The sequence below is a fragment of the Pinus tabuliformis genome, chromosome 6, assembly GCF_031772625.1.
Source record: "Pinus tabuliformis cultivar Carrire ecotype Pingquan chromosome 6, CPIR1, whole genome shotgun sequence".
In the NCBI taxonomy this organism is placed as follows: Eukaryota; Viridiplantae; Streptophyta; class Pinopsida; order Pinales; family Pinaceae; genus Pinus; species Pinus tabuliformis.
The window spans coordinates 959,557,114-959,573,661 of NC_142292.1; the positions used below are offsets into that span (position 1 = coordinate 959,557,114).

Below are 16,548 nucleotides of genomic sequence, written 5' to 3' on the forward strand. Positions count from 1 at the left end.
CTGAAACTGACTAAGGACAATTACAACAAAACAAATGTTCGATCTTGTGTTTACCAAATACATCAAGGACTTAATCAATTGTCTGTAGTAAGTAGGATCCACCGGCCTAGATTTTGAACTCCTCAACTTCTTGAAATTTGTAATCAAAGGAGTCATCATAGGATTGTTATCCATCATGCCAAACTTCTGAAGTATCTTGATCACATATTTATCTTGACCAAGATATATCTCTCGTGCCTTGTATCACACTTCTAGTCCCAAGTAATAATGCATAATCCCAAGATCCTTCATATTGAACTCAGTTGCTAATTGCTTCTTACATTCTTGAATCTGATGCTCTACACCTGTGACTAGTAGATCATCGACAGACAAGAGTAAGATAACTGGTTCACCCTCGACCACCCTAATATATAGGTTAGGATCTGCAGAACTCTTGGTAATACCAAGCCTTTATAGGTATGTACCCATTTTAGCACACCAAGCTCTATGTGCTTGCTTTAAGCCATATAGAGATTTCTTTAACCTGAAGACATGAGTCTCCCTCTGATTTATTTCAAATCCTTGAGGCTCCTCAATGTAAACCTCTTCATCAATAGTTCCATTCAAGAAAGTTGTCTTGACATCCATTTGATGAATGTTCCATCCCATAGTAGAAACCAACAAAATAAGCGATATTATTGTTGTATACCTAGTTGTGGAAGCAAAGGTTCCTCATAACCAATTGCTACCTTCTGTGAGAAACCACTTGCTACAAACCTTGCTTTGTATTTATCGATGCTCCCATCTGCGGCGTGCTTTATCTTGTAAATCCATTTTGAAGTGACTATAGATTTGTCACTTGGCCTAGGGACAATCTCCCAAACATCATTCTTCATTATGGACTGGTATTTTTCCTGCATAACATTCCTCCACTCTTGATGTTTAGCTGCATACTCATAGGAGGAAGGTTCTACTTCAATAAGATTTATCATATATGCAGCATATCCTGAATACCTCTTCAGTTTTTTACTTTCCCTGGAGGTCCCTAATGTTGTATGTCCTTCTGCTTCTTGAAGAGTAGTTTTCAACCAAACAAGCCTCTTCCGACTTTCTGGAACAATTACTTGTTGTATAGGCTCACAAGGACCTTCAACATTTTCTTGAGTAGATGTCTGCTCTTGACCATCATTGTCCCTAGAGATATCCTCAAAGATAGGTATCTCTTCTTCATCAGAGTCAACCAAAACATCCTTTGATTTCTTGTAAGCTATGCTCTCATCAAAGATGACATCCCTACTTACTTCAATTCGACGATCCTCCTTAATATAGATTCTATATGCTTTAGATGAAGCACTATACCCCACAAAGATGCCCTTTAAACTGGTAGGATCTAACTTCTTTCTCTTGTCCTTGGGTATATGAATATACACAGGACACCCAAATATTCGAAGATGATCCACACTTGGCTTCTTTCCTGTAAATGCTTCTTTCAGAGTCATGTTGTTGAGAATCCTGTGAGGACTTCGATTCTATAAGTAGATAGTTGTCATGCATGCCTCTCCCCATAGGAATTGAGGGAGATCTTGATCATGTAACATAGCCCTAACACATTCCTCAATAGTTCTATTCTTCCTTTCTACCACGCCATTCTGTTCAAGATTATAAGGAACAATGAGATCCCTCTTAATTCCTGCTTCCTTATAGAAAGCTATCAATTCCATGGAGGTGTATTCTCCACCATTGTCCGGCCTCAAAGTTTTGATCTTTCTCTCAGCTAGGTTTTCCACTTCATTCTTGAACTCTTGAAACTTTTTGAATACCTTGTCCACATTCTTGAGAAGGTATAAGCAAGTCTTTCTTGAGTAATCATCAATGAAGGTTACATAATATGGATACCCACCCAGTGACTTAACTTCCATAGGCCCACATACATCTAAATTTATGAGATATATAATTTCCTTAGATCTGGTGTCACTACTTTAGTACTTGCAAATGGCTTCTTGATGTTCTTGCCCAGAGCACATCCCTTGCAGGTCCCTTCATGTTCTTCCTTCAATTTGGGCATGCCATTGACCATTTGACTTAGAGATGGCAAAATCTTAAAATGAAGGTGTCCATACCTTCTATGCCATAGTTCAGAAGGACTCACATCCAAGTGCACTAGGACTTGGACCAGAGGTGTATAGAGTTTATATAATGTCCCCTCATGAATCCCAACTACCCTAGCATTATCAGTACTTGAGCCCTTACCCCAAACCAAAACCTTACCATCAACAAAACCAATGCTATCACCTTTATCCTCTAGATAAGAACTAGAAAGTAAGTTTTTCTTCAAACCTAGAACATATAAAATGTTGTTGAGGTGAATCCTAAAAACCTAACTAGAGCTCCAATGATGTAGATCCAATGCCTTTCACTAGATAGCTCTTGTTGTCTCCAAGTTCGATTGAGTGAGATGAATTTCCTTTTGACAAGGTCTGAAGTTGACTACATTCTCCTGTCATATGTCTGGAGGCACCATTGTCAATAACCCATACATTCTCGTCCTTGAAAGTGTCAGATAAAGCGAAGAACAAACTTCCTTTTACTGCTTTCTTTGCTAGCTTGGAGATGATCTTCAACATGCAATTCTTGATGGATGTAGTGAGATTTCCAAGAAATTTGAAATGCTTCTTCATAACCCTTGTCATAGTGCCAACTAAACTGTGATCTTCAGTCTCCTTCTTGAACCTTAGCTCTGAAACCATGTTGGATAATTTGGAGACTTGTAGACTATAACTTATTTTCCTTATTGAATAACTACTTGTGATGTTAGTTGATATTTTATTACTTCTTTAATTATATTCATCAAGCAATTATCAAAAAACAATGAAGATCACAAAGGGACAGAGTACACAAGATATAAGCTCCAAGCCAGGGCAAAACCACTCCAAGGGGAAAACCGAGAACATGTTTCTCTTCTTCTTTAGAATATGCTTACAAAGAGACTTCCAAGACCCAGCAAAAGTGACGCTGTTGGAAAACATGATTCCAGTAGCATGTCTCAATCTGTTCTAGTTGCAAGAGAGAAAATAGGCCTGGGGATAAGCCTTCATTGAAGTACAAGCCCCGGAAAGCCACAGGACCAAATGAGGCAGACGATCATTGAATGTTCGAGCAACTCAAGTTTCAATTTACTTATTGGGTGGGGGGGCTTATGGTCGAGCCTCTTTGCCGGTCCTTATGGTGCATGAATCTATCTGTTTCCGTAAAATCTATCTCCCGCCCGTGAAAGAGATCGACTCTCTCTATCTTCTGCTATTTTTAGCCCCCGGAGATCTCTTATAGAAGTTAACATGAATCGATGCAACCGAGTCTATTATTTGAAACCTATCTTAGAAGTAAAGGCGGTGACCAAATCCACCAAACCCTCCAAACCCCAAGTCAGGCCCTAGCAAGATCTTCTTCAAGGCAGCGTCCATAACTTCGATACCGCTTCTTTGATGTTGCAACTTCGACCTCCTGCAATTGTTGAAAATGTATGAAAGAATGGCTTTTTTGACTTGCGCCTTAGTCAAAAATGCTAATTCGAATTTTGTCTCATAGATGCTTGAGTTAGTTGTCAGTTAACATGTGTGATGTGTCCTATCACTGAGTTATTGTCAGTTAATTCGAGTTAGATGGCTTTCAATGAGTTGTGTACTAGTTGATAGCTAAAATTTAGCTATCTAGTGGAGTTAAACTCTAGCGTCTGTTAGTTAATTGATATTTAATTCTAGAATAGACATAGATTTGAGTTTAGTTGAGTAATTCACTTTCTGTTAACTCAACTGACTCTCAGTTAACTAGTTGCAGCTACTAAATTTAGCCCTAGTAGATCATGCAATTCAAATTTCCTATTGAGATTGAATGAAGGCACAAATCTATTTATTCATTGTACACAGGTTTTTGTAGGAGAGCTTGAGAAGCAAGTAGAGCAAGAGAGGCTTGAGGAGAAAGCAAAGCAATTTCTCTCGGGAATTGCGCAAGGAAATAAGGAAAATTCCTATTTTTTAAGGGCATAATTGTGTTAGGAAATAGGAGCTCCTAGTAGGACTTATTTGCCCAAGTGTCGGGCAAGTCTCATAGAGAGTTGATCAGTATTGCAGGGGCTTCAAGCTTGAAGCAGATTCTTTGTAATAAATCAGATTGCTCAATTGATTTAATACAACTTACAAGCAACAGGGGTTTTTCCCAGTTGGGTTCCCCAGATAAATTATTGTGTTGTATGTGTGATTGTGTTTCTACTCATTGTTTTCTTTCCACAATTTTTTGGTAGATGAATCTTGTTTCTTTTGTGATCAGTTTGCTCTCATTAGCAGTTGCAAGGTTTCAAGGATTTTCTACATGGTATTAGAGCAATTGGAACAGCTTTAAGGGGCATCACAAGTGCATCTTGCATAAGGAGGAGGAGGTCTGATCTCAAGTTGGTGATTCTGCTTCCAAGTTTTATGTTAATAGAATGCTAGGTGATGAGGGTTGTTCATTAAGTATTGAACCACAGTTCTGTAGCAGCCTATGTACAATGTGTTGGAGGCATGTTAGTGGTTGTCTAGTTGCCCTAAGGGCTTTGGACAAGTGGCAGACTTGTCACAATAAGTGGGTTGTATTTTGATACCCTAAGGATTGACATTTGGAGCAACCAAGAGTAGTCAAGTGGGTTGGTTTTTTTGCCCTAGTTCATTGGTTTGGTGTTTGACAAATCAGAGATAAGAGGGCTCGTTGCAGAAGTCATAGATCAGTCAAGGAGTGACTGTATGTGGGCAAATCTGAAAGCCCTAAGAAGAGTGATAATAGCAGTTAATGTCACAGAGATAGGGCAAATCTGGAAGGTTGAGCACTGTTCACAAACGTAGTTGTGAACAATGACTTCCGTATGCAGTATGCAACAGGTTGAAGACCTCAAGTACAATACACATGAAAGGAGCCATGGATCGTTAGGAGGCAGATTGATGGAACCCTAGTTCAGGGCAGATCCAGAAGACCCTATGTGCAAACTTCTTAATGGAGCTAGAAGGCTGCTAGTGGGTAGATCAGTGAGCCAAAGTTTAGTGACACAATAGGAGTTGTGATCATTGATAGTGACAGATTGTGGAGCTTGAGATGCATGCCTTCAGAGGGAGCAACCTTGAGCAACGAGGCAGGAAGTGCTCAATATAGAGAAGTAATGGACTCGCAAAGTATGGTGGGAAAGAACAGGTCTTCAAAGCAAGTTCCGCAGAAGAAAGTAGAGAAACTTTCTAGTTCAAAGGGAGCAACTACAGCAACAAAGAACTTAGTAAGGGAGTGTTGAAAATGTAGCAAGGAATGGCTTCTTTGACTTGTGCCTTAGTCAAAGATGCTAATTGGAATTCAGTCTCATAGATGCTTGAGTTAGTTGTTGGTTAACATGTGTGATGTGGTCTATCACTGAGTTATTGTTAGTTAATTCGAGTTAGATGGATTTCAATGATTTGTGTACTAGTTGATAGTTAAAATTTAGCTATCTAGTGGATTTAAACTCTAGTTTTTGTCAGTTAATTGATCTCTAGTTCTAGAATGAGATAGATTTGAGTTTAGTTTAGTAGTTGACTTTCTGTTAACTCCACTGACTCTCAATTAACGAGTTGCAACTACTAAATTTAGCATTAGTAGGTCATGCAATTTGAATTGCCTATTGAGATTGAATGAAGGCACAGATTTATTTATTCATTGCACACAGGTTTTTGTAGGAAATCTTGAGAAGCGAGCAAAGCAAAAGAGGGTTGAGGAGCAAGCAAAGCAATTTCTCTTAAGAATTGCGCAAGGAAATAGGAGAAATTCGTAATTTTTCGGGGAAAATTTGCACTAGGAAATAAGAGCTCCTAGCAGGGCTTATTTGCCTAAATGTTGGGCAAGTCTTGTGGAGAGTTGAGAATGCAGTGTTTCATGATCACTCCAAACATATCGAGATCAGGTATCATCATCTCAGGGACTATGTGCAAAAAGGGATGGTAAAGCTATTGCGCATTCCAACAGAGGTGCAGACAACAGATATTTTGACCCAGGCATTGGCAAGAGGCATTTTTATCTATTTTAGAGATAAGTTGGGATTTGTACAAAATCCCTTCCTCATTAAGAGGGAGTGTTGAATATGTAGCAATGGAAGGTCTTTTGGCTTGTGCCTTAGCTAGTGAAGACCACGAATTTGTCTTTCTCTAGCATGAGTGTGAATTCATGAGATAGACTTCAGTTTATATGAGTTGACTTTCAGTTTACTAGAATGATCATCAAGTTTGTATGCGTAGTGTTGGAGCTTTAGTGACATGGAGTCTTCTTCAATTACACTACAGGATAAGGTGGCAATGACGAGTTGAGTTAGAATGAGTTAAGACTCCAGTGTTGATTGGGGAGAGAACGAGTTTAGTTTTCACTTAACTCGCAATCACAACTAGAGAAAATTAAGGAGGAACTCGAGCTAGTTAACTGGGACTTGCTCCAGTTAACTAGCAAAGGAAACACATGACGCTAGTGTGAACTACTAATTCGACTAAGCCTATTGCATGCTCGAATTTTATCTATAAAGAGAAGGATGAACGCACAAGATCGATCATTCTTGACAGATCAATTCTTTGTGTGTGGAGTGCACAAAATTGAGGAGCTTGTGTGCAAAGATTTAAGAGGCCACAAGTACACAAGGAAATAGGAGATTTGTACTAGAAACTAGGAGTTCGTGTGTGCAAGGAAATAGGAGACTAGTGCATAAGGAAATAGGGGCTTCTAGTGCATGCTCGAATTTTATCTATAAAGAGAAGGACGAATGCACAAGATCGATCATTCTTGAGAGATCATTTCTTTGTGTGTGAAGTGCACAGAATTGAGGAGCTTGTGTGCAAAGATTTAGGAGGCCACAAGTACGCAAGGAAATAGAAGATTCGCGCTAGAAACTAGAAGCTCATGTGCGCAAGGAAATAGGAGACTAGTGGGTAAGGAAATAGGGGCTTCTAGTGTGCAAGGAAATAGGAGCAGGGATCATATATTCTCATGGCAAGTCAAGGCTATTCAGCTGCCACAAGTACACAAGGAAATAGGAGATTTGTGCTAGAAACTAGGAGTTCGTGTGTGCAAGGAAATAGGAGACTAGTGCATAAGGAAATAGGGGCTTCTAGTGCATGCTCGAATTTTATCTATAAAGAGAAGGACGAATGCACAAGATTGATCATTCTTGAGAGATCATTTCTTTGTGTGTGAAGTGCACAGAATTGAGGAGCTTGTGTGCAAAGATTTAGGAGGCCACAAGTACGCAAGGAAATAGGAGATTCGTGCTAGAAACTAGGAGCTCATGTGCGCAAGGAAATAGGAGACTAGTGGGTAAGGAAATAGGGGCTTCTAGTGTGCAAGGAAATAGGAGCAGGGATCATATATTCTCATGGCAAGTCAAGGCTATTCAGCAGGAGAACAATTGTGTTCTCAGAGACAGATTGTTGGCTGCAGTAGCTGCATGAATTGTGATAAATCCAATTGCTAAAGAACAATCAATAAAATACCACAACAAAGAAATCAGGTTTTCCCTTTTGGGTTTCCTAGGTAAATCAAGCGTGCAATTTGTGTGCATGTGTTTTTTATCTTTGGGGTTTTTCCACTGCTTATAAATTGTTAAAAAACTCTGTATCATGGTGAAAGTAAATTTGGTTCCAGTTTCCAGTTGCCTTGCTTTCAGTAATTCATCTAAGTAGTTGCAGAGTTTAAATAAAAAATTAACACACTCATCAGAAAATAAAATGATTTTGGATTCTTGATAATTACAGACCTTAAGATATTTTATATCTTTTAATAATTTGAAACATTTTTTCCTTGAATTGTACACTAAGTGTTTCATACACTTTATTAAATTTTCCCAAAATTCATTTGAGGACATGACCATACACAGCTAGTCACCTAGAGAAGTTTCAAATACAAGTTGGATGATGATAGCTACAAAGAATCAGCAACAATTTTTTAACACAATTTGTGAAAGACAGATGATAAAATTGAGCTCAATGTATGACTAGTACAGTGGAACATGCAGAGTATGAAGCTGCATACGAATGTGACAGGTGGGTACTGGGCAGTATCGCTGGATGGCAAAGCAGTACAACGCACGGGGAATGTAAGGTGCTAGTGATGGGAGCGTACGTCAATTCTTATGGTAGTTGACAATTGAAATTTGTATGACATCAATTATATATAAAAAAATTAATGATGTATGGGAAAAAATATATGTGATGATTAATAAATGAAGGCCCTGTATATAGACCTAGGCGACAGTGTTCTTTCATGAAGAGTCATGTCGCTTAGAAAAGACATGACCTTTCATTATTACTAATTATCACTTACTAATTATTATTTAATAATATTTATATTTTCTACATTCATTACAAAAAGTGGGAGACGAAAATATTGTACAAATTGTCATCCACAATGTAGATAAATATGTGGTTGTTGGTAGGCCTCTTGAGCTTAAACACTCCATATTTTCGAGCTCTTGTGCTGGATAGATTAAATTCTCAAGGACATCGTTAAACTTGCATGGATATGAGAGCTTGTGGATAGGGCAAAATCCATAACCAAATACATTTACAATCACACAAATGTTCTCCACCCCATGAGAATATACACTGAAAGCAATGAACTTGTTCGTCTTGCAGTGACAAAATTTGCAACAAATTTGATCTCCTTGCAATCCATGGTTGAGCAAAAGGTAAATCTCAAGAGGATGCTTTTGGGACCCAAATGGACAGCATCTAAATGTGGTAAAACCCTTAAAGGAATTGAAATTGTTTCTCTTGTGTTTAATAAAATCCTTTGGAAAGATACTGTAGAGGATATTGCTACGAGGGACTCACTTTTCAAAGTGCTTAGGTGCTTAACTCTTAAACATTTTCAATGTTCACTAGTTCAACTTCTACATCAAACTCCATTTCATTGTCAAATTTTAGTTATATTTTATATCAAAAATCAAATGTTTAACAATTGACTTTGATCTTTCTAGATGGTTGACATGGAAAACCCCACTGAATTACATTTATGAGTCAATGGATCTTGCCAAGGAGGCCATCAAAAGAAGATATATAGATGAGAAGGCCAAGTATATGCCTCTTTGGGATAATAATTATGAGCATTGGGACAGGCAATTGCACTCTCTTTTACCATTCATTGGGTACTTTTTAAAGCCGACATATTTTTATGATAGGACCAGATGTAGTGAGGATGGCGACATTGGTAAAGGGCTTATAACATGTATTGAAATTTGAAAGGTGCACCCCTGATCAAGAAACCCAAACCTGCATCCTTGACCAACTACAAGATTATAGGATGCCTGCAAAATCATTTTCCTATACAAGTGGTATATGCAAAAGCACTAAAATGTTGCCAAGTACCCTTGAAGGCTTGATCAAAATTATATGACAATTTAAGTTTGAACATTGAACTTCTAAGTTTGAACCTACCCTTCAAGTTTTGACTATTGACTGCGTCTTACAACTCTTTGGTAATGAATATCATGCCCCATTTCATTTCGTGGTTGATGTTATCTGTTATAATTTGCTGATGACAAATGTTATATGTTGAAACTTGAAGGTTGATGTTATGGCTGATCTTCTGATGACAATGCTATCAACTATAATCGCTAGATGATTTATATTGTTTGTACTAATTGGTTGATACTTCATAGGTTAAATATATATGTTTTCATGTTTCTGCAACTAATTTGGCATTCTGCATGTTTTCTTGAATATATATGCATCAAAATATATTAAAATATATCATATAAAAAACAAATCCTGGAAGCTCTTGAAACTAGTACTTCTCACTCCCAACAGCCTTGGATCAAGATGAAACCCATGGTCTCACATATCTGGAAGCTGAAGAGGTGTAGGTCCATGTGCCGTTTGCCAAGAGCATAATGATTATCACTTTGCCAAAGAAGTTTTTCTCACTTCAGGTATGGAAGGTTAATTAGTATGTAATGCACCTGGCAGGTAGACAGCATCAGTAATGTGTGTTTACATAACCTGATGGAAAGAGTTTAATAGGCACTGTAATCTTTAGAGTTTTACCAAATAAGATGATGAAAATATTGAAGAGCTGCAAACTGGTTCTATTGCACCAGGAATTGCCTCCAGAACATAACCCAATTTGTAAAACTAAGAGCAACAAAGAAACATGAGGGAGTCTTTTAAAGGCTGTTCAAGTGAGACAAAAATCCATATTCACAAGGATGGAAGCAAAACTAAAGAAAATTCTGAAAGTTATACGGACATTAACATAATGATAATATTCAAACCATGAGTGTCAATAAAACCCATTTATTGATGTTTTCTTTCTCCCTATCAAACTGCATGCTCAAAAATTCACACAGTTAACACATGAGTACCTGTTCATGCAGCTCTTTAAAATTCAAACAAGAAGCCAGCAAACCAAAAGAAACCTCCGCGGATGAAACAAGCTCCTTTTGGAATTGACGACGCCTCTCTGGACGGGCTGCTATTTTATAGCTAGATGCCTCCTGAAAGCAAATAAATGTGCTTTGAGTAAGACAAGTTGCACAGCATATAATTGCATCAACTATACAGGCAAATAGACCAAAAATTGAACAAACCATATTCATTATGACATATAACCTTTAATAAAAATTAGGCATACAGGAAGAAAAAAATATATATATGTATGTATGTATGTATGTGTACCATAACAAATCTTCTACTGGACAATATGTATGTATGTATGTGTACCATCACACATCTTCTACTGGACAATATGTTGACTTAGGGTTTGCATTCAATTTCAGAATGTAAATAAAGAGGATTGGAAGAAGCAATGCTTAGTCATAATGATTGAACTTTTCCACATGGAAGTTTATGAGTACTTCACGGAATATTGCTTCCAATTACAGAATAAATACATCGATGTACTTAATCCACAGCCAACATCCAAGATTGCAATCCACCAGACCAGTTGGAGTCTAGAAAAAAGTTTAATAAACAGCAAAAACTGACAAGCATTATCACAAAAATATTATTGCATCATTGGCTGATTCTGGGGATATAATCAAGGCTTTAATTAAAAGAAGGAATGGAGAAGGAAGTGAATATCATAGTTGAACTCAGTGTTGATAACAACGGTGATTTTTTGCAGATGTCACGAAAAATTGCAATGTTTTCACCTTGCCAAAAAATTGCCTGCCAAAAATCACGATTTTTTCCACTTTGGAAAAATAGCGAGTTTTGCTGAATTTTCACGCCATGATAGAAAAAATTGCAAGGCCTGCTGATCCATGCGGTTTTAAGGCGAACTTTTGGTTTTTTCCACTCATTTCTGTTTGTTTGCTGTCGGAGAAAAAAGGAGAAGAGCTTGTGGTCCTCTTCAAGGAGGACTGAGGGCCAAACAACCATCATCATCACCAGCAAAGTTTTTTTGTGGAGCAAGGGTTCCTTTGCAAAAGTAACCAAATGGTGTTGTCATATTCCATTCACAGGTATGTTCTTAAATCCCACCATGTTAATGATTTTTTTCCATAGATTTAGGGATGTTTGGTTGCCTCTTTACCTCCCTACTTTTCCTTCTTTTTTGTCATTTTGCCATGATTTTCATGCCTATAAAACACTGTAAGGGTTTTTTCTATAATGGGGCCGCAAGCTTGATTTTAGTTTTTTATGCACCATCTTATTGTCATTTTTCATTGCAAATAATCTAACCTAAATTCTAAAGGTTTGATTTTTTAAATGAAAAGGCTATTATTTTTTGTCTAGTGGGGATTTAATAACATTTTATTTTGTGTTTTTGGTGACCTAGGATTGAATTTTGAAGTTGTGCATTTCCACTCCAAATATGCCAAAGGCCTTGGGACCCATTTTGGCAGTATAGGCAACCTAAATATAGGACAAAATGGCAAAGATTGAATGGCAAATTGTGTGGCTAGCATATGACAAGAGGGGTTAGCAGGTTGAAATACCATTTGGCTAAAATCACTGCGCATGATGTTGAGATTTGTAAGTCTTCTAGCCCAGAGGTTATGAGAGTTGTGCATGATGCAATTTATACAAAGGACGGAAAGAAAGAAGGGACAATTGCAAACAGGGCTGAATGTGTAGGTAGATCTTCAAGGCTATCTACCTTTGAAGTTGAGGATAGTGGGAGGGGCTCCACATCTTCACCTATTGATAGGTCATCATTTGTTGTTTCACAAACTGAAGTTGGAGCACAGCGGTCCAACAAGTCAGTGACAAAAAAGGGAGAAGCAAGAAGCAAACAGGGTTATGGGAAGGAGTCTTTTCTGGAGTGACTTACCTCTCAACATAACCAAAAACAATCCATTTTGGCAGCCAATGTGTGATGTCATTGCTATTGTCAGCCAAAGGTATAAAATCGCTACATATGAGGAGTTGCAGGGGCCAATACTTAAACGCCAAAAAGAAGGACATCAACTCTAGATTGGCAGAGTTGAAGCAATCATGGGAGGTCTCTTGATGCACATATTAAGTCACCTAACAAGGGGACTCAAGACATGATGGACACAGTGATTCGAGTATCGGATACAGACATGTTCATATACGTTATATATTATTTTATAATATATATATATATATATATATATATATTAAAAATTAGATATTTCTTACACAAATTCTCATTCGTGATACAAATAATATTATGCATACAAATACAATTGTATTCAATTCATCAATGATCCTTATGGACTTCAATTCATCAATGGCACTTATGGACTTCATCAGGCTTCTTAGAGAGCCTAACAATATGCATTATTGATCATTCAACCTCCTAAGAGGCTTGTTATTTTGTTTATGAGCTAGTTTGGTGGGCTTGTCACCAAAAGTTAGTTATTTACAAATTACATTTATTTTAGGGGCTAATGTAGGCTCAAATAGCTAAATCGAATTCATTAGGAATGTATAAATACAAATGATGAGAGTTTAGTTCTCATCATCACTTGGATTTGGAACTAGTATCTCTTTAGAGATTTTCGCTATCCTTCTTCGAGGACGAACTTTTGGAGCATGGAATGAATTTTGATGTTTGGATAATTTTCATATGTCTTGGAACTTCTTGATGGCAAATTTTTGGATGGTTGGATATGTTAATCAAGGTTGTCATTGATGTCAATATGACAATGTTCGTGACGGCAAATTCTTGTGATGCATGAAGAACCCTTTTGTGATGTTGCCCTAACCTCATGCAAACCTTAGGAACCCTAAAACCTAACTACTTGACTAACCCTAAGTGAAAACCCTAGATTCGTAATGTCAACCTAATGAAAACCCTAATGGTTGATGTAAACCCTAAAGTGCTAAACCTTGATGTAACCCTAACCCTAGCCAAACCCTAACCCTAATTCATAAAATCCCTTAATCCTAGCATACACTACCATACATTATTTTAAAAATAATATAAGATAACTAGCTCTATTATAAGGTCATATAATATCCTAAATACATCCACGACTTACATTCTTTTAAAAGAGATGTTATATATATATATATATATATATATAACCTTGGATGTTGGACGTTATATAATATTGGAAACCTTGGACATTAACATTGGACGTTTGACGCTAAACCTATTCAGGTCAACTCTACCATCATGTCGGCTCCACCGCTTCACTAGTTCATGTCGGCTCCCTTATATGACGAATCCCTTTAATATTTGGTGTAAATGGTATATATAGACATGGCTATATAAAATTCCGAATAGCATATCCGTGAAACAAATATACGCAGAGCATAAAAATATATTAAACAACATGGAAGCTCAAATCAAAAAAGCCTTCATGTATCCGTTGAACCTGTGGAAAGTAATCGGGTCTGTGGAGAAATCACAATTTGGTGAAGAAAAACATGGAGATATAACACAGCAACTAGGGTTCACAACTCATGAGCTGAAGACAACTGCTTGATCTGTAGTAGGCTTGATTTAATCACTATTGGATAGGGTTCAGTCATATGATCAGATCCCTTGGAGGAGGCCTAGCTCGGATTACTTAGAACCTGAACTTGACCTCACAGATGTGGGTAGTACTTGTGTGAAGGCACAGTCTTGTAGAAGCTCAAACAACAAGTATCATAATTGTGGCTGTGGAGAATTACACTAGACAGCAGACTTCAGACTATTCTGTCTAGTCACCTGTGGAAGGAATACTGATCTCAGACTTGGAGGACTGCTGGCTAGGAACTAAACAATAGCCTTGAGGAAGTGCGGACAGCTGCCTGTAGACATATAAAACTTCGGAATAGTGAACAGACCTGCAAGAACAAGTTTCTAGGCACAGTGTATTAAACAGTCACTTATCTAGAAGCTTGGATTTGGAAGAAACTCAGACCTGTAGCTTATCTCTTGGACCAACATTTGACTATAGTCTTGGTCCTGTAGCAGGTAGTGGAGGAATAACAATTACAGTCAGCTTGGCTCATCACTAAGGCTCAGTCATTCTCTTGGTGAAGGCTCGGACTTAACCTTCAAGCTCAGACTTGTGTGTACAGTCTTCATTACTACAGTCGTTTTTGTAGACAGTCTCTTATGGAGAGACAATTCTAAGGACCACAGGTGGCATTCTCTTAGACAGACCTCGGACTACAGAGCAGTCGCATGTGAGGCTTAAGCATGCGAGTGGTCATCTGTTGAAGCAGTCTAGTGACTTCTTGGGAGCAGACTAGAAGAGCAGACTTTTGGAAGACCTCCTACTAACCTTGTTGAGGAACCGTTGTGAAGAAACCTTGAGGCATCCTTGAAGAGAGTTTAGAAGAACATCTTGGAAGAAGTATCTTGGAGCTTTGAAGAATTGTTTTGCAGGTCTAAAAGAAACCTTTGAGCATTCTAACGTTGTCTCTCTGATACAGTTATTGAAGACACCCTTGGAGAGTTCTTGGGGCAGCATATTGAAGACACTTTGAAGGATTCTTGAAGACATTTTTGGAGATCATGATGCATCGTTGAAGGCCCTCATGATGTAACCTTGAAGAAGTTTGTTTGGGTGAAATGAAGAGTTGTGGAGACACGTTCTAAGAAGACAAAGTTGTCATTGATGAGCTAAGTGCCTTGGAGATCGTTTGAGGGCAGGGCTTGGTGAAGAAAACATTGGGAGTTGTGAATTACTATCAAACATATCTAGACGAAGTATTGCAGTGGGTTGGAGCCAAGAGGGTTGGTGCCCGAAAGGTTGGAGCCTCGAAAAGACAAGGTTGGTGCATTGAAGGGCAAGGTTGGAGCCCTCGAGGATGGTGCCTCAAAATTGACAAGGTTGGAGCCTTGGAAGTACAAGTCGGTGCTTGGAAAATACATGTTGGAGCATGGGAGATTGAAGATCGGTGTCTTCATCTAGCGTTGGAGCCCTACATATATTGTACTTGATTTATTGAAGAAATTAATAAAACCATTTATTCTTATTGTTCATTTTGTGTTCTAAATATAAGTGATCTAACTGGTAAAAGTAACAATTGAAAAGAAATACTGATTCACCCCCCCTTCTCAGTATTTCCAATAGGATATATTCTTATACATGTAAGTACATTTTAATGCTATTCTTTCTTTCTAATTTTGTCACATACATTGTTGCTGGGATTTCTCTATACTAGGGCTTATTTGTTGCATCTCTTATGTGAAGTTGTGGAAATTTTGTTTCTGGATAGTGAATGCTTTATGTATGGGCCATGTATAATGAATGAATGTTCCTAAGATGTTTCATTACTAAAATTCATCTTGACAAGCCATTTACCTTGCACAACGAAGTATAAAGTGTTTGAAGTTGCTTTTGTTGCTGCCCTAGAGGCAAACGAAGTTGTCTTTGAGGCCTCCTTGACCTAGAAAATTCTAACTGGTAAAAGTAACAATTGAAAAGAAATACTGATTCACCCCCCCCTTCTCAATATTTCCAATAGGATATATTCGTATACATGTAAGTACATTTTAATGCTATTCTTTCCTTCTAATTTTGTCACATACATTGTTGCTGGAATTTCTCTATACTAGGGCTTATTTGTTGCATCTCTTATGTGAAGTTGTGGAAATTTTGTTTCTGGATAGTGAATGATTCATGTATGGGCCATGTATAATGAATGAATGTTCCTAGGGATGTTTCATTGCTGAAATTCGTTTTGACAAGCCATTTACCTTGCACAACAAAGTATAAAGTCTTTGAAGCTGCTTTTGTTGCTACCCTAGAGGCAAGCGAAGTTGTCTTTGAGGCCTCCTCGACCTAGAAAATTCAAAGGTCCATAGTCATTATTCTACCTAACTCCAATCTCCCCAAAGGATTAAGCACTGGTCCACCCAAAGGTAATCACCTCAAACCTATGTTCCTTCTCCCCTTTCCTCTTCTCTAGGTCTAGTCCTCTAGGTCACCTAGGGCATCAATTATCTCATGATCTAGCCATCCAAATACTTCGATTTTGGTCCACAACTACGTTGGTGTGTCCTCAAGAAGCCCTCCAAATTTCATGAGATTTCGACAATGGGATCTTGAGATATCACAAGCCCTAACTCGAAGACCAATTCTTGCCCTTGGTTTCCCTTAAGGCTAGAAACCTCACTGGGATCCTT

General features: G+C 38.0%; 1 protein-coding gene across 2 annotated transcripts in view; it reads right to left on the reverse strand.

Moving 5' to 3' along the window:
• The window catches only part of MOS14 (ARM repeat superfamily protein), a 464,252-nt gene that overhangs the window by 260,223 nt on the left and 187,481 nt on the right, over nucleotides 1–16,548 (reverse strand). For both annotated transcript variants that reach the window (XM_089423464.1, XM_089423460.1), the window contains exon 6: nucleotides 10,370–10,501. In XM_089423464.1, the coding sequence (XP_089279590.1) occupies nucleotides 10,370–10,501 (132 nt within the window). The remainder of the gene's footprint in view (nucleotides 1–10,369; nucleotides 10,502–16,548) is intronic.